This window comes from Orbicella faveolata, unplaced genomic scaffold (assembly GCF_042242905.1).
Source record: "Orbicella faveolata isolate gen_17 unplaced genomic scaffold, um_ofav_v1 contig_12, whole genome shotgun sequence".
Classification (NCBI taxonomy): Eukaryota; Metazoa; Cnidaria; class Anthozoa; order Scleractinia; family Merulinidae; genus Orbicella; species Orbicella faveolata.
Genome location: NW_028301539.1, coordinates 14,044,382 through 14,070,615, shown reverse-complemented (window position 1 = coordinate 14,070,615; position 26,234 = coordinate 14,044,382). Strand labels below are relative to the sequence as shown.

At 37.1% G+C, this 26,234-nt stretch overlaps 1 protein-coding gene across 2 annotated transcripts in view; it reads left to right on the top strand.

The window, feature by feature from the left end:
* LOC110041816 (5'-3' exoribonuclease 1-like) overlaps window positions 1–26,234 on the top strand; it is a 247,804-nt gene that overhangs the window by 77,907 nt on the left and 143,663 nt on the right. For both annotated transcript variants that reach the window (XM_089283773.1, XM_089283774.1), the window contains 5 exons: window positions 2,068–2,187; window positions 3,308–3,477; window positions 7,266–7,321; window positions 7,820–7,890; window positions 9,095–9,184. In XM_089283773.1, coding sequence (XP_089139899.1) covers window positions 2,068–2,187; window positions 3,308–3,477; window positions 7,266–7,321; window positions 7,820–7,890; window positions 9,095–9,184 — 507 coding nt within the window. The remainder of the gene's footprint in view (window positions 1–2,067; window positions 2,188–3,307; window positions 3,478–7,265; window positions 7,322–7,819; window positions 7,891–9,094; window positions 9,185–26,234) is intronic.

Here is a 26,234-nt window from a genome sequence, read left to right as displayed (position 1 = left end):
CAATTTTGCTGTTATGATTAGGTTTCAGAAGTAGCGCTAATTCACCCCCACACCACTCCCAAGAAAAGTAGATTCAAAAGTCGTGACGGCTTATACTCCCGAAAGCAGAATGCAATCTGCATTTGTATTGAGAGGCACTGCCTGCGAGCAGGCATATATTGGAGAAGAGAAAGTAGGAAAGGAAAAAGGGAATTAGAAGTGCCACCATACCCTGTTCGCCGTAAAAGAATCTACCTGGACATACTTAAAAAAGCCATATTAACATTAAAACGGATGAACTCTGTGCTGCTGTAACTGAGGATCATGTATTAAATGTTTGTTTGATTTTTCACACAAAATGTCATGCTGCTTTGGACAGATATCGCAATAACTTTATAAGGAAGTGAACATGTTTGATTTGTATTAACAAGTAAATAATAAATGTCTTACACTTTTTTTGACGCCTTCAATGACACAGGCAGATATTGAACTTCCTCAAGATATGTGGTTGTAAAGTTTTACAATAGTCAAATGAGAAGGAATGTCTTGAAATATGGCCGGGATAGGAAATTGAAAGGTAAATTTGGAAAGAAAATCTTGAGCCTAACAGAAATTTCAGATTAGAAAAATAAAAGAATGAAACAAATGTAACTAAGCCTTTATTTACATAGAGTAAGTTTGTCACTTTTGTTAAGCGACACGAAGCGTTACTGAAAGCAGGTAGCTTGCGTTACTTGAATAAATAATATGCAGAATTTAAAACATTATTATCCTTGGCGGTCCAGCTTTTCCTGCAGATAAACGGTTTCTTATTTTTGAGTATTTATCTTTGCGCACGTTTAGATGTGTGCCAAATGTCACTAAGCGCAAAACTATGAGTCACGTCGACATCAAAGAGATCACTCCAGTGTTGAAATTATGTCAGGGTATCATGCTATGAACGATATCTTAGAAGCTAACAATTATGTCAAAATGTTGCTTTTTTAATTTTGTTTTTAAATCGAAATGTCTTTAAGGAGATTCAACTAAATGCCGTGATGTTCAATATGGCGTTACGTGTGTATTGCGAAACCGGGGAAAAGTAACATAACGACATATTACGTGACCTCCTGACCTCGGAGGTCATTCGAGTCGTTTATTAAGTGTATGGGGACTGATTTATTTACTCATGAGTCGACATGAGACATTTGGATATGAGAAACTAATTTACTACCATTGGAAGCATATATTGTATCATATTTTTAAAGGACTCTCGACTGAGTAAGACGATGAAAACTCAGTGTCTCATCTCAAATATAAGCTTTCTCGACCTTGTCGAATTTTATGGCCGTTTATGCTCGCCGTTTTACTGGAAATATTTTACAGAACGGCTCACAAGGACACTGGGAAGTTAAAATCGTTTCTATAGCAGCAAAAGGAACGTAAGTAATGGTGAGTCGCTGTTTCCTGTTTTAAACCGTTGACTCTGAAGAATAACCTTGTGATTTGCATAAAAATGAACTCGCTTACATGCCGTAACATTTTATTTTACTGACGGAGAACATTTTAATTCCCAGAGCTATAACTTTTTGAGTGAAAAAAACAATAACCAAGGTTTCCTAAAATGTCGATATTTTGACCAAATGATACATACCAGAGGCCATTTATACTAGTCAAAGTTGGCCTTTATTTGTTCCTTGCCAAGAGACACAAATGGCGGCTGTACAAATATCCTTCGTTAAAAAGCTACAAACAAAACTTCAAGAAACTTATTACACGATCTTAAAGTATAAGAATGAAATAATATTCTTGCCAAGTTTTCTTTTCATAGGATTGTTTTTATGCCCCCGCTGTTTTCGTAAAGAAGCGTGAAATTCTGAAAATTTTAAGCTGTGAAAACCACCATTATATGCAAATTTCGAACTTCCTTAAAATTTGGCCGCAAAATAAATCGTTGGAACTTTAAACTACTTTTCCTTGAATAAGTTCACCCAAAGGTATGTTTTGGCGAAATAAAAGAAGAATCGATTTTTCGTGACTGTCTTCCGATTCTCAACACTCTCAGAAAATCACTCTTAAGTATGTAACATATGTTTTTTGTTCCTACAGAACTTGATGATCATGGAGCAGTCGGATATTATTGAATATTATCCTCTGAATTTCAAGACTGATTTAAATGGTAAACAGCAAGAATGGGAAGCTGTGGTCCTGATTCCATTTATTGATGAGGTTTGTCTTGCTGTGTTGCATATGCATGTCAAGATGTTTTGTCTTGTGGCGTCTTGAAGTTTGCTGAGTAGGAATATGCTAAAACTGTGATTAGGTAATTTTCTACTTACTTGTTTCATTTTTTAAACATGAGTTCCAGTCATAATAGATGTTATTAACCACTTTATCTGACTTCAATTTAGTGTTTAAAAAATGAATAGCAATGTACTTTAATATAGAGATTTAGGCCAGCCTAAAAGCAGAGCTCCTGGTCTGGGTTGTTCAGAGCCTGATTAAGCTAACAGGAAAAGGTTGAATTTTGATTTGAGTCTTGTAACTTTGCCTTGAGGTTTTCTGTATATTGTTTGGCCTTCTGTTTTGAGTTTTAATAATCACCATATACACAAAACATAGCAGCAAAAAACATTTGTCAGTAGACGAAAAAGTTGTAATTCCGTTAACTTTTAATCTTGGGTTAGCGTTAACTGGCTTCTGAACAATCCTGCCCTGTTTTCAACAAGTTAACGTGACATGAGCCTGCAATCCAATCGGTAAACCAACACTTGGTCAGTGGTCAACTTCAAAAAAATGTTACCTCGATGAGCTGTAAACTATAGCCCACAATATGTTTACATGACACTGGTCAGCGGATACCTTGTTTTGTCAGGTGCCAATTGATCATAACATGGATGTCCAATATCAAAGAAGTACATGGTGAACCAAGGCTGTATGTGTCTGTCAACCTATTATTTGGAATATGGCCGCCATGTTGTGCGACTCAGTTGTCGCTGTCGCTGTTGTCATGCGTATGCGCCCATGAGCAATACCACTAGCCACGATAAGCATGAGAAGATCAACTTTTGGGTTTCCTTTTCTTTCCTATATGAGTATGGGGCTCCACTTGGTCGTCCTCTCGGCCGCCAAAGCTGCGCTATTATAGGAAGTGTATTTAATTCCTTTACTGTTCTGTTTTACTGCTCCATTTCACTCAGAAAAGTTAGTGTTCACGGAAATTGGATCAGCTACATGTAATACAATGTATCCCAAATCTGTTTAATTTTGAATTGTGAATAAAATTTGTGTTTGCACTGTATTTGCATTATAATTATTTTGAAATTGAATACATTGTTGTACTTGACAGCGGAGGCTACTCGATGCTATGTCACCTCTGTATTCAAGGTTAACTGAAGAGGAAATGACCCGTAACAACCATGGTCCTTGCCTGCTTTACACATATGACCCAAACCTCAGCTTTTTCTGCCCTTCATCATTGCCTGGAAAATTTCCTGACATTTCCTGTTGTCATGCCAGGTAAGATCTTTTGCATAGTGTGAAAGTATTTTTCTCAGTTTGCAAAATTTGGGGGGGGGGGGGGGCAAACAGGGTGAATTATGGGCAATTGGAAAACAGAGAATTGCTTTGGAATGTTTCTTTGTAGGTCAGTCATTAGGCAATATGTACAAAGCTGAAACCTTTCATCCACTACAAATATTTTCTAGCTGGTAAGATTTTTTGCCAGAAAAAAACTGTGAAGCAGAGAGGGAAGACATATGAGACATTTATATTTTTAGTTATAAGCTGAAGCAATAAGTTTCAAATACTCACAAATTGGCATTAGGGTTAGGGTTAATTGTTGTAGAAATGCCCAATGAACAATACCCAGAAAGCAAACAAAACAAGTTTCCATTTTTGGTAAAACAATCGCAGTCACGTGATACCTTGACCGAGAAATGCGATTTTACAACACTGGTCCACTTATTGCTGCGGAAAGAGCGTAGCGAGCGAGCAGCAACATAATCAGGATTTAAGAAGAATATATAGAAGGGGGTACGAATTCTCGAATTCATCACTTTTTACCAGTATGCATTGCAGTTAACCAGACTGCACTGCGCCACTTTTACCGGAGTGCATTGCGCCTCGAACAACAAGAGGATGTCATACTCGTTGAGCCGTCATCCTTTTTCGCGTGGATTCCACTGAGAAAGTTTGCTCTGATTTACCTGTAAAGCGATGTGAAGGAGATCGTGCTTGACTTTTACAACTCTTGCTATGCGGTATGTGAAAGTTTGTAAATCTGGACGATTAATTGTGACATCTTAATCTTAGTATGTCATTTCTCAGCAGTCTCACCTCCTTCGTCGAATTCTTAAATGAAGAGAAATCGTCGTTACTAAAGCCTGTAGAATAATTAAAACAAACAAAAACCGTGGAACACGCTGATTTCATATATGCTGCAATCTATTCCTTTTCATTGAAACATGAATTTAAGCTAAAGCTTGAGCATTTTCACACATCGCGATGAATACGTTCTCTACACAGTCTGTCAAGTTCTAGAGATATTTAATGTGTACCAGTACAGAATTTATAACTTAGATTTCTGCTCCTACAATTTCCACATCTTTTGATTTTTGCGATCTGGTAAAGGGGAGGCTGATGTGTATCGTTTTATGTCCAAACATACTTCAGATAACAATGTGCTTTTTTGTCTCGATCCTTTGTCACACCTCGCCATCGATGCGTCATCATGCATGAAGTTGATGCATACAAGGACAGACTTTAAGTGACACCACGATTTGACACTACTTTGAGAAATAACAGTTAATTTGAGTCTTGAAATGCGCAGATAGATTAATCATGGGATTAAACATGTCACTATCAACAGAATGTGCCGCAGCATTACTATCTTTTAGATACCCTAGTTAACATATCCCTCAATGCTTCTAAGAACAAAGCATATAGAAACAAAGTGAACCATTCAAATTCAGTGAGATCTAAATGAATGGCCTGGTATTCTACACTCTAACCCAGAAATGTGAAACGATACATGCGCCTGCAATGTTGACTCATACAGTGATTTCAGAAGCTTTATCTATTAGTGAACAGAATTACTCCAAAAACTTTACGGATAATAGAAGGACATCATGTGCATATCATCTGCATAATCTGCACCACAGCTAAAACCCTATAGATTGCTTATGCAATCTCCAGGTTAAAAATAAGTAAAAGAGAAAAAAGGAAAAAAAATAGTAAAAAAAAAAGAAAAAGTTCTGGTTTCACTAGGAGTTAAACTCATAGCCTCTCACTCACAAGGCAGATGTCATCTCCACTGCGCTGCACTAACAACTGTACTGTTTGTGGAGAAAATATTGAATAAATCAGTTGGTACAGAAGTGCTGGGTAGTTAAAGAGCAGACTCAAGTACGTCCCTAGCATGAACCTCACTTATTATTGTGCTTTTATATTTCTGGTAATTGCCTACTCATAAGACTGCAATACTTCAACCCAATGAATAAAACTAGTCATAAGCCCACAAGTACGCATTGCGGACTTATTTTTAACTAACCTTTTTGTTCTAGGTATGAAACCCGGAGAAAAGATTTTTGTGAAATTTTACCGCAGAGTAATTTTCATTGCTTCTTGTAATTTTTGCTCCTTATCAAGTTAGTGTTTTTAATGGGTGATAGCTAGCAGAGCGTAGCTAGGATGAGTTATAGCTGTTAGTTGGGGAAGAAATAATATACCTTGCTCGGTCAATCAGTCAGTCAGTCAGTCAGTCAGTCAGTCAGTCAGTCAGTCCATAGGTTGTAAACAATTTTTTGGTGGTAATTCTGCTGACCAGGGTATTTCACAAGAGGGCCAACCATTGTGAACAGAATGGCTACCAAAGCGATAAACTGATCTTGCATGTTTGGAGTCGAACAAGTGCCCCAAAGTAAAGACTATTTGGTATGCAACAAAGGTGGATATTTAATTCGATCCATCGATAGCTTTGACAGCGGCTTTCAACTGAAACTTTGCCAAAAATCATGTGCGAGAGTTTCACTCAAGAAGTGTTTTTCTTCCACGAAGAATTATTTCAAATTTCGATAATTTTCGTCCCATTTGTTTTACATAATTACTTTACTTTTATTGCTTGAACATTTTTTCCCTTTACAAATGCAAACCATCCCTTAGTAGCTTGGAGAAAAAAAGCTGCCCACACCAGGATTTGAACTTCCAACCCTTCATTCCAGCTTCAGATTCCCTGACTGAAACCATACCACTGCGCCACCCTGTAATAATGTATTAGGCATGGGGGAATACAGCTATTAATTCATCACAGTTTGGTCGAAACTGCTGATTGATTGATGATTACCACGGGCTTAAATGACTCGAACAGTAAGCAACTAAGGATTCAAATGGCAGTTGTTTTCTGCTAGAAATCACTCAATATTCCCACCAAAGACTTGTTTTACTGGCCATGTCATCTATTCATGGATTTTTTGGGTGCTGGTTGGGTTTTTCATTCTCACTCTCCTCTGAGGTTAAGAGATCGCTGGGCACGTACTAGTGCTCATAAAAGTCTTCTGACTACAAAGCGCATGGTTTGTCCTAAAACCTTAGGGACTCACCATTTTGGTCAGTTTGGGGTGTGGTTCTGTGTCCAAGTAATTTCTATTCCTCGACGCTGCGGGGTTTTAAGTGCAGTGAAGGAACAAAGATGTTTGTAATAACTCAAGTCCTAGGACAGAAATGTCAATATCAGAATAGCCCTTGACTTGATAGGGTAATTCTAAAGGAAAGAAGACGTAGAATAAATGTGGATTTGGTCTCATTTGAAAGAAATTAAGTTGATTATAGTTATTTATCTCTGAAGTACTGTGTACATAACGCATTCAGTTTTTCGTTAGAACTCGTAACAGTCGTAACAATCAAAACAGCTCTAGTGTTCCACCTAAATAAACTTAAAGATTATCTGTGAATTGATGATTGCTGTTAAATAAATGCTGTGTCATGCAACCATGACAAACTCCTTAAAATCTTTTTGACCTCCCTAAGCACCCTTGTAATAACATGACCATTTCAAATATCTTGAGTTGGCTTAAAAAGCCATTTGACTATGAAAAGGAGTTATTCCATACTATGCAAAGTTGAGCTCATGGCAGTCATCAGTCACTGGGAAAATCACTAGCACTTTGATTGGATGGTGGTGATTATTCATCATTGTTCTTGTTCCACTTGGCTTGTGGATGTTTAGTGCCTTGTCATTATTTTGATTAATTAAACTATTATCAATTGTTGCTCACACGGGCCAAATGTTGTGTGCATTTGAACTGTAGGTGTGAAGTGCTCAATAAAGATGTCTTTCATGTTGATGTACAGCACATGCATCAAGGTATGATGTTTTCAACCTGCCCATGTTTTCATAGCCACATCAAATTTATTCTGGACAAAAAAGCAAAATGTTCAACTTTTTGATCTGAAAATTGCATCTCATGGACAGAACTTACTAACAGACATTTATTTTGTTCAAGATATGCATGCAGCTGCTCTTTGCTGTTAATTCCTGATTAAAATTGTAAATTTGTTCAGTCTGTGCAAAAACATACTAGTTATGCAACATTTTTTTTATTTCCAAGTGGTATACATAAGCAAAAGACCACACTTTCTATGGGTTCATAGGGGTAATAACCGACGAGGGATGTTGGAAGAACACAAGAAAAGTTTGTAAATCATGCAATCTCCTCAAAATCTTTTTGACCACCCTTGTCATAATTGAAGTATTACATGAAACCTGTGTTTCAAATATCAAGAGTTGGTTTAAAAGCCTTTTGATTTCAAGCCACGGGACATACATGTATATGTAATTTATGAAATCTTTTTTTTGTTGCAGGTCTATGTGAGGGAGTCAAACTTGATGTGTACTATCCTGGATTCCCCACTTTGTATCATGTTCCACACACGGTACAATTCTATAAATTTAATTTTTATAAAATTAGCACATTGCTACTGCTACATCTATGTTTTTTACATATTACAAGTCACTAATTGATTTTTGCAGCAGAAAGCATCAAATTTAATCTACATGTAGAAAAGCTATGTTACAGTTTCTTCTCTTTTTTGCTGTTCATTTGTTTTTGCTAAGTTTTAGGGAATAGTTTCTTCTGTATTAACTTTACTCCAACAAACTAGAACTGTACATTTACACTGTGTAACTGACTCCAGGTGTGATTACCACAAGTTCAGAATTACAAATTGCAGGACGTCGAAGCACTGATCAAGAGCACTAGACTTCGTGTTCATTCCAACGATTATCTTTATTACAATGATCCAATGCTCAAAACTGTCAAACTAAAATGCAAGTAAAATATCTAGTCTAAGCGACACGAAACAACAAAGCTGAACAATAATCGGATATGATAAACACACGAACGCAGGAAAAGGCAAAAACAACTAAAGTACAAATAAACTGACCAAATGAAACTAAGAAAGGTAAAAACATGCTTACAGATTGTCCTCTCTGTACGCCTGAGTAGTTAGAAACGCAGGATCCAAAACACTTCGCAATAAATGCAACAAACTTCACCAGCACAATAACAGATCATGCACACGGACGAATGGTAAAACTGACGTACGAGGTTCTGAAATATGATCTGACAGAAACATCACTAATGTCTAACGTAGACGGTTACACACTGTATCTATCTTTAGGCAGTGTAATACCTTTTGTATTATTGTAACAGGACTGCATTACCGCAACATACTAATTGATTGTTGTAGGTAGTCTGATAGTGGTAGTGTAGGTTTTGTAGTATTGTAAAAATATACATATATATTGCCCAGGATACTGTCCTGTCAAGCGGTGACACCTTGAACATGTTTCTTTTGTGTGTGGTACACTTTTGCAAGATACATGTACACAGTTATTCAATCAGATTATTTCAGAACACCATTACTGTTGTTTTACTACCTTGTTCCAGTGTAGGTAGGAAATAGAACAGTTATACACAGGCCAAGACAAGCATGCCATGTTGTGTGTTACATCATTGGTTGGTTGATACTGTACCTGTTTAAAAATGAACCCAACATGGAACTAGCCCACAAACCTACTTTATTTGTCTGTTATGATATTATTATCAAAATAAAATTAGTCGTTTTCTTTCAACAGGCAGAACTCAAGAAGGCCAATGTTAAGGTTTTCCAGATGCACAGCAAGGGTAGAAGTATGATTCTTCAGATCACTGAGCCACATGAAGAGGTATCCGACCTACAGTAGCATGACACTAAAACCATTAAACACATCAAAAGAGCTCATAGCATTTATCTACTGTACATGTATAGTGCTGGTCAAATATTGGTTGAAAGTCAACAACTGAAGTTGATCCTCGATCCCCAAAACTTTGTTTCTAGATGTGAGAGCTTCTTGTTTCGAGTCGAGAAGTTTAATGAATAAGTTTTGAGTCAAGTAGTTAAAGGTTTGAGACAAGAAAACAAAGAAATGAATGCTTGATTAACTTTCAGTCAGATTTGAAAATAAAACTGCACTTTGCTTCATTTCAAGGAACTACCTAGCAGTTCACCACAAAGATCTCTTTTGGCACACTCGGATGGAGTGCTAGGTATAAAATCATGTCACTGAAACAGAAAAGCTTGGTTGGGACAAATGAGGTTTTTGTGGGTATTTTGTGATACACAAAAAGCCATTTTTGAATCCATAAGCCTACTCTTACTGTGAGCAATGTAAAAGAGATGCAATTCTTCATTGAGTCATTGTTAATGTAGAAATGAGCAAGTTCCCTCAATAAGAATGTTATAAATGACTTTTTGCTGCAAAAGCTCATTGTCTGTTATTTTTTGTTTATTGATTTATTAATAACACCTGTAAAATTTGCATGTGGTAGGCAACTTGCTATTTGATACATTCTGAGATTTCAATGGAAAGAGATGAAAATATTGTATTTCCATGCTTCACAGGCTATGTTTTATTTTGGTTTATGCTTTTTGTTTTTGCCATTACAAGGAATGTAGTGTGATTGCTATACAAGATTTGAATTCCAGTTCAGAGACTTTTGTTGTTCGTACACTTGCATGAAAGATTCAAGCCAAGAGAAACATGATATTGTTCATTGCTGTTCCAAATTCAGGAATTAAACTGTTTTCTAAAAATCCCTTTTCTGAATTCTTGCTGTATCTCAAAACTCCAATTTCAATACTTGAAACTTGAACTGAAGCCTCAAAACTTGGTTGTTGATTCTCATTGAAAAAGAGGATTGAGTTAGAGTGAATAGTATCAACATAGATTTGACTGGTACTGTGTTTGACTTGCTTTAAAACACAAGTCCATCCTTTGCAGCAGCTACATGTATTCTTAGCTCTGTCGATTCCTGTCGGGGACTCAGAATTTTTCTTTGTCCCATGCTTGTGTCATGTTGATCAATTCACCTGTCACATTTGATTACCGATCTTAAAATTCGCCATCTCCATTCACATATCACTACTCATGATGACTTTGACAGTGCTGATCCTAGCAGTATGCAGGACGCCTGTCACATACAAACTCAATTAAATGACCTTGCTCTCCATGAGTTCTCGTAGCTCAGAGGATAGAGTGCCTACCCAGTGTTCAGGAGGTCATGGGTTCAATTCCTGTCGGGGACTCAGATATTTTCTTTGTCATGTTGATCAATTCACCTTTCACAAAATGGCAATTGTTGGAAACGTTCATGACAACTAAATTTTAAGCATCTAGTCAACTTGCCTGGAAAAATAGATTTTACATATTAAACTTGTTTACAGCTCGTTAGGCTGTAAACATTATGCAAATGAGGTACGCTTGTGGCCTACTTTTAAATTGCTCTCCATCTTTAATTAAAAGAAGCTGTTTTAAAGGTCTAAATTAAAAGATATAAGCTTAAAGAAGCCTTGGCTGCCAAAAATGAGAACATCAAGAATTGTAAAATCGATGAATCACACAAGTTCTCAATCGATCTGAACCTCGTACGGATTTTACAGAAACTGAAGTCGTTGAAGCACAGTACGGTTATGGTACAGTAAATGCGCATACAGCGAGCAAAATGATATAATTACAAAGCATTTATTTATTGTATTGCTAAAAACAACGAAAAAGAAAGGAAAAAATGAAAATCAAATTGGGGGCTCTGTGCATCCTACACACAACACAATGTTTTGAGATACATAAAAAACTTAGAGATACATAAAACACTTTGAGCTTAGAGCTCAACCACTGATAACACAGCGGGCTTGAGTGTGTACAGCGAAGTTGTCTGTTGGTTTTTTCGTCAGCGAACATCTGTCAGTGAGTGTATTTGGTATTCGTGGATTTTTCAGACACTCGACAGTGCCTTTTTTTAAAACTTGGAGCTCACACTGTTTTCATTTGCCTCCAAATGGAGTTGCAACATTTGTTTTGAGGGAAGGTCTTCATGACTCATTTTGCACTAGGGCTTTTCGCAAGCAACACACAACACAGGTAAGCTGAAACAAGATGTTTTTTTGTCTCGAAACATCATTGCATTATTTTTAAAGTCTACCTAGCTTAGCTAGATTGACTTTTCTTTTAAGAGAGCATCCATCTGAAAACCATGCAGTATTAAAATATAAGTCTGCATCAATCATCTCAGATTTTATTCAAATTCTTTGTAGGGTTACATAATTAGGTGGTAACACAGCACCAGATTCCAATCCATATTAACATTTAACTTTTACAATTATAGCTGTGAATGTTAATCAGTTATCTTGTTATAAAGTGCCTTTGATATAACAGTCTTACCACGAGGAAGGCAGATAATCAAGCCACACAGAAGTCGCAACATACCTCATCGACCAGAGGCAAGCTTACATTCACAGACAAATTGATCCAGAAGAAGGACAAACCTCTGAGCCACTAGTTTCATTTCTACCTGGCATGAGGTTCAATGACCAAAAGCAATTTGTAAGGCTTAAAGATGCAATCATCTGGTTAAAGGAAGGGCTACTGCACTTTTTCCATAAATTTTTGTTCCTTCCGGCACCATTTTGTTTAAGACTAGTACCCAGTCCCTCAAGACTCTCCTGAGTGCTTGGTACAACTCTATCCAGATTCGTGACAAATCTAACCGGATTGATCGAAAACTCGATTGAGTGTTAATCAATACTCCTGCTGTGTGATATGGCGTTGTGCTCAAAGTCAGACAAACTTTTCAAGCACGAACTTTTATTTGCATAGGAATGAGACGGTTTGTTACATTTTACTCGACCCAATCGGGAATTCAGAGCTGTCTAGTTTTTGGGATCGGTCGGTTTCTAGACATGTTCCACTGGATTTATTATTCCTGTGATATTTAGGAAAATATAAGCTCTGGAGGGGGGACTCCCATGTAAAAAGGACGGGGGCGCTCATTGTAAATTTTGAAAAAAACCGCTAAGAAGTAGCAAGATCCTGTTTTGTGTGCGAGACTTAAAATTTTTTTCCACCCCTAAGAGATACCAATTCTAAAACAGCAAATTAACTGACAGTTTCAGCATAATTTCTAATAGCAATGAAGGCAATAATTCAGTAGCGGTTAACTTAAAAGCCTCGTTATCTAAACTGAATGCACACTCATTTATTGAAGAAATGAGAATTCCTGGTGTAAATGTAACAAAATTAAAAATCAGTTGATTGTCAAATATGTCCTGTCATATTTTTTTCGGCTCAATACCCAAAAAGGTGCCGCGAAAGTTTCCGCTGTGGACCTTTTAAGGCTGAACACCCTAAGAGGTACGATAACCATTTTTTAAACCCCTCAAAGGTACGATAAGCACCCCATCCTATTTATATGAGAGTACCCCCCGGATATAAACTTCCTTTTTTTTTTTACCAATTTCAAGGTTTTCCACAATTTCAGCTCTGCTTAGTTATGGAGCAAAAATTGGAGCCTACCAGGATTTGAGGGGAAACAGTTGACCGAAAAACTCATTAAGTTCAAACTGAATGAAAATTGATGGCATTTTTATTCACAGCCAGTGATAGCGGATGATAGTTTTGCAGTCAAATGGTCAGCTTGAGTTTTAAGGTCGGCACACACAAGGGGACTAGTCCCTGCAACTAGTCCCCTGAAGAGTTTACACCAAGGGACTGGTTGCAGGGACTTGTCCCATGAACAGTTCACTCTTCACATGAAGCGTTTTCAGGAACAAGTCGCAGGGATGTGAAGGGGGCAAATAGAATCTCCTGCCTCGCCAAACGAACAAAGTTTCCATTCTGCTTCAACACCCATGGATGTGGTTTATAACAGCTAGAGGTCTTTAATAGTACGGTGCTGTCTGGTCTTTGTACCGACTAGATACACCACACTCTTTCTTGGAATGCCCTCTAACGGAGTATTCAAAAAAAGCCTGCGATCGTAATGTGATCGGAATCGGGGTGAAATTTGATACAAAATACAGCTGTAAGATGTCACAACTGACCTACTCTGTCACGCAATCAATCGCTCCAGCTGGTGCTTTACTTATAGTAAAACAACAATGCAAAAAATCAATGTTCTGTTGGGTACCATGGCATGGAAAAGAAATAATTAATATAAGATTTTGTTGCGGAGAAAAAAATTGTTGTCACTGTTTGAACAAAACACACAACTGGATAGTAAAACAAGTCGGTGAGGTATTAAAATGCTTGGATGCAATGTCGCCTACTGGTCGAGTGGCTCAATAGCATCTGTTCAGGAAAATTATTATGGTGTTGGGAATACAACAAAATGAAGCTTGGTTGCCAAATGAGCTAGTTAGTCAACCTTCAAGGCAGTGATTTCTAAATGATGCAGCCTTCTATGAAAACATCTTACTTCAGTGCAAGGTTTTTATGACAACTGATGACATTTGTGGCTTGGGTGTCTGGAAAACCTGAATAGCAAATAGCGACTAGTCGCAAATAGCGAATAGTCCCAAATAGTGCGAATAGTGGTGAACAGTCGTGAAAAGTGGTGAATGGTGATGAATAGTTGTCAATAGTCACCGCTTTAGATCTAATATCCTGTGTTAATGAATTATCCAAATAAGAAACAGAATTTCAGTGAATTTATCACCTTTTCTTCTCTGGACTCTGGCTAGGGCTGTCCATTGCGGGCATTAAGAAAATGGAAAACACAAGGATAAGCTAATGAAGACGTATTTACGCTTTTGCAGCGGTTAAAACAGAGGAAATTATGTTTAGAAACACCTTTTGTCCTGATAAGCATCTGAGCTTTTTAGCGGGAAAATCCCATCCTACATTGCTACGAGGTTGACTGCGAGATACTGGATACCCTATTTGCTACGATTTGCCACTATTTGCCACTATTCGAGGCTGTTCGCCACTATTCACACTATATGAGACTATTTGCACTATTTGTACTATTCGGTATTTGGGACTATTCGCTGTTCGCTATTCGTGACTATTTGCTACTCGCTATTCAGGTTTTCCAGATACCCTTTGCGGCTTAGCTATATGCCAACCAGCTAACAGGAGCTTAAATACTAACAAAATAACTGAATTCAAATTTCAAAATGTTTCATAACTATGTTTCACTTCTCATTAAGTAATGTTTTATTTACCTTTTATTATTTCCACTCCATTCTTACAGTACTTCCTTGTCGAGCTCATTTGCATATTGTCACAAACAAACATTAGTTCGATGCAAACAGAGCTTTTCCCACAGAGTCCTTTACAGAGATCACTTCTTTGGCAAGCTTTAGATAACTTTGAATTCAATTGGAAAAATGCATCTCTACAAACAGTGACTTTTGAGACCCTACTGCTGAGGTATGACTTGACTAGGGGGAGTTGAAATTTGGCTCCTGGTCACATGAGATAAGCCACAGAAGTTTAGTCAATGTTGTTTTATTGTTAGAGGTTAGAACTATTCTATGTAGAAATATCATGTCATTTCCCGTTGTTTCTAGCTTGCATCAAGTGATCAAACTTGACGTGCATTTCTACTTCAAACTTGAACACTTTTCATTGTCTGACAGTTTGGTTAACATATCTCATAAACAATAGACAGTTGAACCAAACTGTTGCACATGGTTAATGTACTAATGATGTTGTACAAGTGTGCAAAGTTTTAGGGGAATCGGTGATGTGCGCTGTAGACTTCCCTGCATGGTCCTCAGGTGGACTCCCCTTTAATTGAAGTTTAATATTTGGTTGAAAGTTGAAGTTTGGTTGTCTTTGGTAATGACTCGTAAAAATCACATGACAAAGCACATCACTGAGCACATGGTTTAAACTTTGCAATTTGCCATTTTGATGAGGTTGGGGCGTTCTTTTTATGAATGGAAGTGTTCATGATCAGTCTCATGTACTGTATATTCAGGGGCAGAGAGGTCTAGAAAACCCTTGACTCGCTGAGGTTATTTGAAGGGCTAGGAGACATACCAAGTGTATGTTGAAAACCGCTCACTGGGGCTATGCCATAACTATAGAAAGGGAGAAAAGCAGTTACAAATCCAAACCAAATGTCAGCAAATCAAAGCGAAATACCGGCAAATCAAAGCCAAAAACAATTTATCAAATCTTTGCTGAGTTGAGTAGGTACCATCAAATGTATCTTAAACACGAGCAAACATGTGAGTGCAACAGTTCTATGAATGATCAGCATACCAAAAATTAAAAGTAAATTACTCAATCAGGAATGATTGTTAAGAATACCAACCGATAATCCAGCGACCTCTCATGCTTTGTACACAGCTGAAATGAAATGTAGGATGTCAAGGGGCAGGCTTGTTTCTAAGTGTAGGTCTCATTATAGAAGAAATGGTGAAAGAGACCCTCTAGAATTCCTTATAGAAAAGTTATCAGACTATTCAGAAAGACAAGAATTATTCAAGTTGTTGCCAAATCATACCTGAAGAAGTGTATTCCAAGTTCTTCTAAGTTAAAACTTGTGATGTATGAGTTTAATCGTCATCATTTCTGTGAACGATTTGGAAGATGAAAGTGTGTATTGTCCTCAAAAAAGTGCTTTGTCACGCAAAACCTTGTACACATCTGTTGTGCGACTGAGAACATTAAAGCATAAGAAGTCTATTTTGCATGTCTGTTGATGAGAGAATGGTAAAGGTGTTAAAACAGTGTCAGTTACAAACCTATCATGTAGCTCATAGGGTTCTGTCTCTAAGTGGTGACATTGAAGAGAACCCAGGTCCATCGCATCAATGCAGTGTCAATACTAATTTATCAGATAACATTCTAGCTGTTTCACTACTAGAATCTCGGTCGTCCACATTACATGTAAATAGAACTGCAGTTACTGTTGGAGGAGGAGGTTAGTGCTTTTTTCGAGCTCTATCACATCAACTCTGTGGCAATCCCAATAACCATTCTCATATGCATAGCCATGGTGTTCAGTATTTACAACATTACTCTGAACAGTTTATAGAGGGTAATGCTGACTATTCTTGGCAGGATTTTTTGAATAACATGTCATGTCAGGGAACATGGGTGGATGCAATTATTATTCAAGCAGTGGCCAATTGTCTCAAGTTATCAATTCATATTGCTGAATCAAATGAAACTTTCATTCCTGTAACTGTTGTTCAGCCAATGAATATGACAAGAGGATGCACATACATTTACATTGGGCACATTAGTGAAATGCAATGTGTGTCGACAGCAGAAGAAAGAAGTTCTGATTTAAGTATAATAAACTGTGCAGTCAAATTTCAGTGGGAGGCAAAGTTGTTATTGATAGAAATGAAAAATGCGGAGATTTTATCAAGGAGTACATGAAAAAGAGAAGAGGTGATACAGAATTCAGAAGAAAAGATAATGAAATTCTCAGACAAAAAAGATACAACAATATTGAACAAACTAGGGAGAAAAAGAGAAGAGCAAAATGACCAACCCAGAACATGTAAGGGAAATTGGTAAACAGTCCTTTAGAAAACGGAAAGCATAGAATCCAGAACACATAAGGGAAATTGGTAAACAGTCCTTCGGAAAACAGAAAGAAGAGAATCCAGAACACACCTGGGAAATTAACAAAAAGTCCTTTAGAAAATGGAAAGCATAGAATCCAGAACACATAAGGGAAATTCAAAAACAAACTAAAAGAAAACAGAAAGCAGAAAATCCAGAACATACGTGTAGCAGACAAACAAACGAAAATGTAGTCTCCTCCGCAACCTTTTTGGGATGTCATGCAATGCTCCCCCAAAGAAATGGCTGCTCACATCCGAACAACATTCTTTTCACGAAATTAGCCAATCACCGCTTCCGTTCCATTTTCAAGAAACGTTTTCGTACCAAATTCGCTCTTTGAAACTTGTCCAATCAGAGAATGTTTTTTATCTTTCTATCCCGTCCTGGGAGATGTCACAAATGAACATACAGATTTCTGCCTTTTGTTTAGGGACGCTGAAAAATACCTGCGACGCTTGAACGAGCTTTCTATGTAGCTGAAGACTCTTCAAAGTTCAAGCTTGTCGAGAAGGAAGATATCTATTTTATCTTAATAAAGGAACCAGGAAATCAAGTAGCTTCACTCGATTTGTTGACAACAAGTTCTGAGTGCATCTCTTTCCTCCTGATTTCAATCTGTAGGAAGTGTTTAGCTCTTGATTGATGCTTGCAATTTGACATTTCCAGAAAATATATATTCTCTCATTAGCTGAACATAGCAATGAGCAGATGAAACTTTTGTACTTAGAGCTTTCATTTACATTTTTTTCGTCCATCATGATCGTAGCCTGTGACCAATAAAGTTGAAAGTTGATAGTTGATAGCCTGTGAACACTGCCTACTTTTGGCGATGTGTGTCTTGAAACAAAAGCCAGAAATCCCTCGTGTGTTCGCACTGCAGACCTTTTCGCGTGAAAGCTTATGTCATTCACACTTTGCTATTATGTGATTGGTCTGTTTAACAGAGCACAAACAAACCACAAACACAAAAGGAAAAGAATGTGGTTTGGATGTGAACAGCCGTTTCTTTGGGGGGAGCGTTGCGTGACATCCCAAAAAATGGCTGCAGAGGAGACTAATAAAAATGTTAAAGTAAGAAAAACAGTTGCCAATCTACATGCAACTGCACCACCCACTGAAATACCATTTCAAAATATGCAAAATCCATCACAACCACAGAGAAATGAAGACAATATAATTTCCATGATAAATTTACTTCACAGTAACATTTAAATGTGGCCCAGAATACATTTGCACCTGTTGTGACCAGTTGTGGTACAGGTCCTCAGTAGTGAAATGTGATGCTAACAAGTGCAAGTCTTGTGTCACTGGCTTAAAAAGTGTAAATAATATTGAATGGATTTGCACAAGTTGTGACTCAAATCTAAAGATAGGCAAGTTGCCCATCTGTCCCAAAACCAAGAAAATAAATTTTCCTGAGATACCTGAATTGTTAAATTTGACACCATTAAAAGAACAGCTAACATCTTGTATCCTATTCATGCACATCCATGAACTGCCAAGAGGTGGCTAGTTGTCTGTTCATGGAAATATTGTCAATGTACCAAGTGATGTAAATTTAACTGGGCACTGCCTGCTAAGGCTCATGAATGAATCACAGACCATTCCAATAAAACTTAAAAGATGTCTCAGCTATAAGTATCATTATCAGTTTCAGAATGCTAGACCTAAGAAAGTGTTAGATGCGGCCAAATATCTTGTAGACACAAGTGATTTACACCTTTTGCTGTTCATTTACAGAAAATATCCATTCATTTGTATCCAAGTTTGTTTCAGTATGGTTAATATACTCACATTAACACTAATATGACCTTCATTTGCGTGTAAGGAATGTTCAAAAATAACATTTGCATATGTATTAAAATTCAAAATCATCAAAAGATAAACAATACCTTCCTTTGACATTCATTGGCTGTAAAAGTATCTTCATTTTTGTCGAAATAAAATTCATTGTCATGAAACGACAATCATGTACACTTTTGGACAATCCTTTTTCAACAAAAAACTTTCAATGACAGAATTTGCATGAGCACTCACAATCAATTGCATTATTATACAACCATATCCGTGAAAGTGACAACCTTTAGTACGTTGAGACTGACATTACCGTGTTTTCACCTAACGTTAAGAGGAAACAATAGCTCATTAGCGTAATTCTTTTGAACAGAGATTTTGCGCCCAATTTTTCCCGAAAATTTGATTATAGAACTACGTGTAGGGACCATATGTCCTTTTTTTAATCGTATTTTCACAATCCTCCCCTTCCAGATATAACTCAGAGGGTGCACTACAGTATACATGTGATAAAGTGACGGTTAGATTTCCCCACAAATGCCACGAAGAAATAGAATCCCATTTGAACACAGTGAAAGAATAATCAGGGCCTAAATGTGGGCAATGGTATCGTTTCATGCAAACATATTTGCCACGATGCCTCAGTAGTGAGGCATTTGAGGAATAAATTGTTCAGCAAAATTGATATTCTCTCTTCCAGAAATAAATGTTATTATGGCTGTAATGTTTGTCTCACTGCACTTAAGATTGTCACCTTGATGGATATGGTTGTATAATAATGCAATTGATTGTGAGTGCTCATGCAAATTGTGCTATTGAAAGTCTTTTGTTGAAAAAGGATTGTCCAAAAGTGTACATGATTGTCGTTTCATGACAACGAATTTTGTTTTGACAAAAATGAAAATACACTTACAGCCAATGAATCTCAAAGGAAGGTATTGTTTATCTTTTGATGATTTTGAATGTTAATGCATATGCAAGTGTTATTCTTGAATGTTCCTTACGTGCAAATGAAGGTCATATTGGTGTTAATGAGAGTATATTGACCATAATGAAACAAATTTGGACTCAAATGAATGGATATTTTCTGTAAATGAACAGCAAAAGGTGTATTTAAAAGTGAAGGCATAGAAGTGCAAAATGCATGCCTAGATAACATAAGTTTGAAGTCTAGTGCCCATGAAGACTGGAGTGAGTTTTTCCAAACTCCTGACACATCAAGTGGTGGTTTGCAAACTGAGGAAATTGTTGAAAAAGATAACACACAGGACATTATTTCCACTGCTGATATTGATAATACAGGCGATGAAAAAGGTGATAGTGACGGCTGGTGTGAACTTGATGAATGCCCTTCAGGGGTTACAGATGCACTATTCCTGGAAGCAGAGGTAGCAGAAAATGCAGCAGAATTATTTCTTTTGTACCCAGAGAAAGGAAACAAACCATTAAGAATTTTTATGGATAAATATTCTGAATATCTAAGTCTATAGCTGTAATTCTTATAACACATTTCTTCTTTCAAAACTTGACAAAACTTAGAAATGGACACCAAAAACTTTTAACAGAATAGAAACCACAATAATTGTTTTCCATCACGGACCTGAGTCTGTGTCCTTGCAAACGTGTGTAAATTTGCATGCCACTCGTCGGCCCATTGTGAAAGACCTGTAATGCAAGTTTTGTTGTAGAGATCAAGTACTTCGACAGACCTCAATAGAAAACAATGATATTGTCTTGTTTCAACATCTCTCTTCAGAGTAGAGCACCAAGTTTATTTTAATATTATGTCCTGTCTGTATTTCTGTCGAGGAAAGTTTTCCTTTGGTTCTCAGCAAACGTGTGCACGCAGTCTATTGGCCGTTCGAATCAGAAAGGTTGAATGTTTGTTTTGAATGAACAAACATATAATTCCAGCCATTTGGAGACCTGAATCCTATCAGATACCATTGGCTGATCGAATGGCTGATTAGTTTTGTGTGAAAAAAAAGAAGCAGCAAACCTTTGCCTTAAGTTATTCTCAGCAATGGGAGTTGATGATATCAACTTGCAGGAGATTGATACTGCACACAGAGCACCGGGAAGACAACCAACAAACAAGTTCAATGCAATTATATGCAAATTTGTTAGACGCCTGACCAAAGACAGAGTAATGTCTTTATGGAGGGAGGCTTTTAATTTGTGGCCTGAGGACATAGGATTTGATGCGGAACAGACCTGCCAGATTAGAGTGTATGACCACCTGACACCAAAGACCCAAGACCTTCTCTTCCAAGCCTCTAGCTGCAAGAGAGCTTACCAGTTTAACTTTTGCTGGGCAAAGAATGGTCTTGTTTTCTGCTAAAGTCAGAGTCTTCACCTGTCATGAAATTACAATGCATTGATGATATGCGTATTCTAGAGCAAAGCCTGCGTTCTGCTCAAGACAACGACGATGGACACTTGATGAGCTAAGTACTTTATTCTTATAGGGGTCTGTTATCCTTTAGTGATGGCTTCTGATCGACAAGTCTCGAGAAAAATTAATGTGAACAGAAACCTTCTTCACGAATTACCTTATTTATGGTGTAAATATTGCTATCGCCCATGGCCTGTTCAATAACAATGCTTCAATCTCTCGCACACCTAATACTTACCTTGAGAAATTGCACAGTATATATGATCTCGACTTTTTTCTCCCTAAATACAGGCACAGATACTTCGATCAACCCCGATTCTAACATCCTTAATCAACACATTCGAAATGTGTATTATTCCCCAAATAGTTTTTATAACCACAAACGCTCTTTGCATAGCTCTCATTGTAAAAATGGTGGGTTCTCTATTTTCCACAATAATATTAGGAGCTTAAAAAGAAATCTTGAAAGTCTCCAAACTCACTTGCTTAGCGAATTAGATCTTCAGTTTAGTATAATTGCATTAACTGAAACCAGAATAACGAATTTAAAGGAAATTGATTTTAATCCAAACATTAGTGGCTATGTTTTTGAGTATGTCCCGACACCTCTGTCTGCTGGAGGTGTGGGAATTTATATCAATGAGAATCTTGATTATACCGTAGTTGAAAGAACATCTAATCCAGCGTTCCAGGCTTCATGGATAGAAATTCTTGTTCCAAGCAAAAAGAATGTTATTTGTGGCATATTGTATAGACAACACAATTTTTCGGAGAGTTTTTCTTTCTTATTTTAATGAAACAGTTGAACGGTTTAATGCCTGTGACAAAACTGTTTACATAGTTGGCGACTTCAACATCGACCTCCTCAAATCTGAAAGCTGCAATTATGCGCATAATTTTCTACTCTCATTGCAGAGCTATTCTTTTATCCCCTTAATAGATAAACCTACAAGAGTTTACGGAAATTCCGCTACCCTAATTGATAACATACTTGTAAATAATACAACCAATCTCTTATCCTGTGGTAATATAATTTCAGATATCAGTGATCACTTTTCGTAGTTCTGTGTAATGTCAAATAACCTAATGAAAAGGAGTGTTAACAGATCTAAAAAAGTCCGTGATTTTTCGCCCTTTTCAGAAGTTAAATTTTTAGCGGAGGTCTCAAATATTAACTGGAATGAAATAACTTCTCTACCAAATATGAACACCGATAAATTGTTTTCAAAATTTTACAACAAACTCAACAAGGTAGTTAACACCCATGTGCCCTTTAAAGCTGTCTCAAAATGCAGAGTAAGACAACTTTCTAAACCATAGATTACCAAGGGTATAAAGAAGTCAATCAAAATTAAGCACAGCCTATACCATTCTAACTTTAAAGATCAATATAGACTATACAGAAATAAAATTACAACTCTAATTAGACTAAGTAAGAAACAATATTTTCATAACTATTTTCAATGGAATATTTTCAGCATGAAGAAGACCTGATCAGGTATAAGTGAACTCATTAATTGCAGAAGGAAAAAAAATGAAAAAAATCCCTGCCCTAAAGGATGAAAGCAGCGGTCGTTTAATCTACAATCAGAAGGAATTACCTTCCATCCTGAACAAACACTTTGCTTCATGTGGAGCAGTTTTAGCTACTAAGCTACCCTACTCGGAACGCCATTTTTTGGAATTTCTTGTTAATAATCCAAAGACCTTTTATTTTGATCCTGTCACTCTTGGTGAAGTAGAATCGGAGATATTGCTATTACCTTCGAACAAGTCACATGGAGTTTACTTGTGCCCTGTTAGTATTTTAAAAGTTCGAAAATGTTTTATTAGTCAACCACTAATGGAAATAATGAATGCTTCGATCCTTGAGGGAACCTTTCCTAGTAAATTAAAGCTAGCTAAAGTGGTCCCTGTCTTCAAAAGTGGTGAAGATACCGACCCCAATAATTATCGTCCTATATCGCTGCTCTCTATATTCAACAGAATCCTTGAAAGACTAATGTACAAGTGTTTAAAATCGTTCTTTGAGATAGATGGTCTGTTTTATGAGTCACAGTACGGTTTTAGAGAGAAACACTCCACACAGCATGCATTAATTGATATAGTAAATAAGATCCAAAACAACATGGACAAAGGGATGTTCTCTACTGGAGTGTTTATCGATCTGAAAAAGGCGTTTGACATGGTTGATCATGAAATTCTATTAGATAAGTTGTACCGCTATGGAATCAGAGGAATTATACTAGAATGGTTCTCATCCTATCTTAAGGGAAGATTCCAAGTAACCCAAATCGATGGGCATGTCTCACCTAAAGAACTAAATCCTTGTGGTGTCCCCCAGGGATCTGTGTTGGGTCCTCTCTTATTTCTTATTTATATTAATGATATTCACAAATCTTCTGATGAATTAAATTTCTTTCTTTTTGCGGACGACACCACTATCCTATTTGCTCACAAAAATTTAAAAGGACTTGAACAAGTAGTTAACTCAGAGTTGAGTAAAGTTTCGGAGTGGTTAATTGTAAATAAGCTTACTCTAAATATCAAGAAATCCAATTTTGTTATCTTTTGTCCAAGCCAGAAGAAGATTAATAAGGAAATTAGTATCAAAATGTATGATAACAGTGCCAATAAGTTCTGTTCTCTAAATCATAAAGATTTTGTGAAATTTCTGGGAATTCTTATTGAAAAGTGGAAGCACCATATCGACTTTATCTCATTGAAAATAAGTAAGACTATTGGAATTCTAGCCAGACTAAGACACTTTGTTCCAACTGAAACTCTTTTAATGATTTATCGCTCGCTTATTCTGCCATATTTATCCTACGGGATTTGTGTATGGTGTCGCACAGCCAAGTCGTACATTGGCAAACTACTTGTTCTCCAAAAACGAGCTCTTTGACTGATTTATTTTGCGCCCAGTGATGCTCATGCTATTCCTCTTTTCATTCAATCAAAGATTTTACCTGTAAATATGATCTATTTTGACGCGGTTGTGAATCTCATGCATGATATTTGGAAACAACTAGCCCCTTCACCTATCAGAGATCTTTTCACTAGGTCAAGTGAAATTCATGGGTGCAACACAAGGCATGCCACAAGAGGGAATTATCTTCGGAAAGAAGTTAAGTCGGAAATTTTCAAACGCTCTTTTTCGAGAACTGGAGCGATATTGTGGAATCAAATTTCTCCAGACTGGAGAGATTTATCTAAACCAATCTTTAAGAAAACAATTTGTAGATTTTTATTTGAGACTCTTTCAGATGGGGATGAATATGTTGAAGTAGACACCCTGACTCAAGTTCTTAAAGTTAGTTCCTGATTAATCTTAACCCATAGTTTAGTGTATATCTGTAAATCATAGCTCCTAGTGTCAATCAGAATATATAAATGTACTTGTATTAAACGGATAATGGATAGCAGCAGCCATTCGAACAGCTGAATACTATTTTTTCCAAATGGGTAACATCAGCCGTTCGCACCACCACAGTTTCTTTCAAAAACCCCATCAAATGTTTTCTGTCCAAAATTTTTGAAAAGTTAAGGAGACTCTGAACCCTACTTACAGAATTTTTTTAAACTTTGCCAAAAGTTGCATCTTATAAAGCTTGTCAAAAGTTTATAATATAAAAAAATTCACCATGCCGTTTTTGAATTGTAAGCCCCTGAAGCTGTAATTTAGGGTGTTTTAGGAGGTTATACTGTTGCTATGGTAAACTATTGTGTCACAGAAATGATAACGACATGTTCACCAATGATTGGGCGGGTTTTTGATACCATGATTGTAGCATCAAGTGATAAAGAGTGGTTATAATGAACGACCCATCAAAATCTAAGTGTTGGAAACTGTTTTGAGCCACTTTGAAACACAATACATCGTCCACCCTTGTCAAATGTAATAGCATGATCATTTCATTTGCAATGCCTTCTTATCCAAATGTTACTTTGTTTCTCTGTTACCTTATTAGCGAACACTGAGCTACTGCTCGTACACTAAAATTAATATGAAAGTCAACCACAAAATTCCCTAAACCAGATAACATTAAACATAAACCAAAAAATAATTTCATCTGTTCAATTTGTGAGTTTGTTCACAGAGCACTGATATTGACAATAAACAGCAAAAAAATGATTTGAACCCATTGTACACATTCTGAATGGTTGTGAAGGTGAATTAATCAACATGACACGAGCGTGGGACAAAGAAAAATTCTGAATCCCCGACAGGAATCGAACCCATGACCTCCCGAACACCGCGCGGGCGCTCTTTCCACTGAGCTACGAGGACTCGTGGAGAGCAAGGTCATTTAACTGAGTTCATACATGACAGGTGTCCTGCATACTGCTAGGATCAACGCGTTGATCCTAGCAGTATGCAGGACACCTGTCATGTATGAACTCAGTTAAATGACCTTGCTCTCCACGAGTCCTCGTAGCTCAGTGGAAAGAGCGCCCGCGCAGTGTTCGGGAGGTCATGGGTTCGATTCCTGTTGGGGATTCAGAATTTTTCTTTGTCCCACGCTCGTGTCATGTTGATTAATTCACCTTCACATTTCATTACCGAGCTTAAAATTCACCATCTTTATTAACTTATCACTACTCACGATGAATTCGATAGCGTTGATCCTAGCAGCATGCAGGACACCTGTCATATATGAACTCAGTTAAATGACCTTGCTCTCCACGAGTTCTCATAGCTCAGTGGAAAGAGCGCCCGCACGGTGTTCGGGAGGTCATGGGTTCGATTCTTGTCGGGGATTCAGGGGTTGTTTTGTTGTTTATTTCTGTCACTTTTGCCTCGTGGTTTAGCATTGTATTATCGCATTGGGTTAAAATTTATAGCAGTAGTCATTGAGCCACTCAGAGTTGTTTTGTTCATGAAAAGAACTTCTCGAAAGTGTTCAAAATTATTTCTGGAAAATGATTTTTTAACCGCGTGGCCATGGGCCGAGTGCGGTTCATGTTTTACCCATGGTTTATTTATTTATTTTTTTTTGGCAGTGACCAGACCCAAATCCCCTATTATCCAAATTTTGAGTCATGCAACATGTGATATTTTTCCCCCAGAAGCTGTTAAAACATTAATACATGGACAATTTTACAGATATTGTTTTCTTTGTTGTGGGTATAATATATTTTCTTTTGGTTTTATCGAAGCGTTGGATTCAAAGGGAGTAG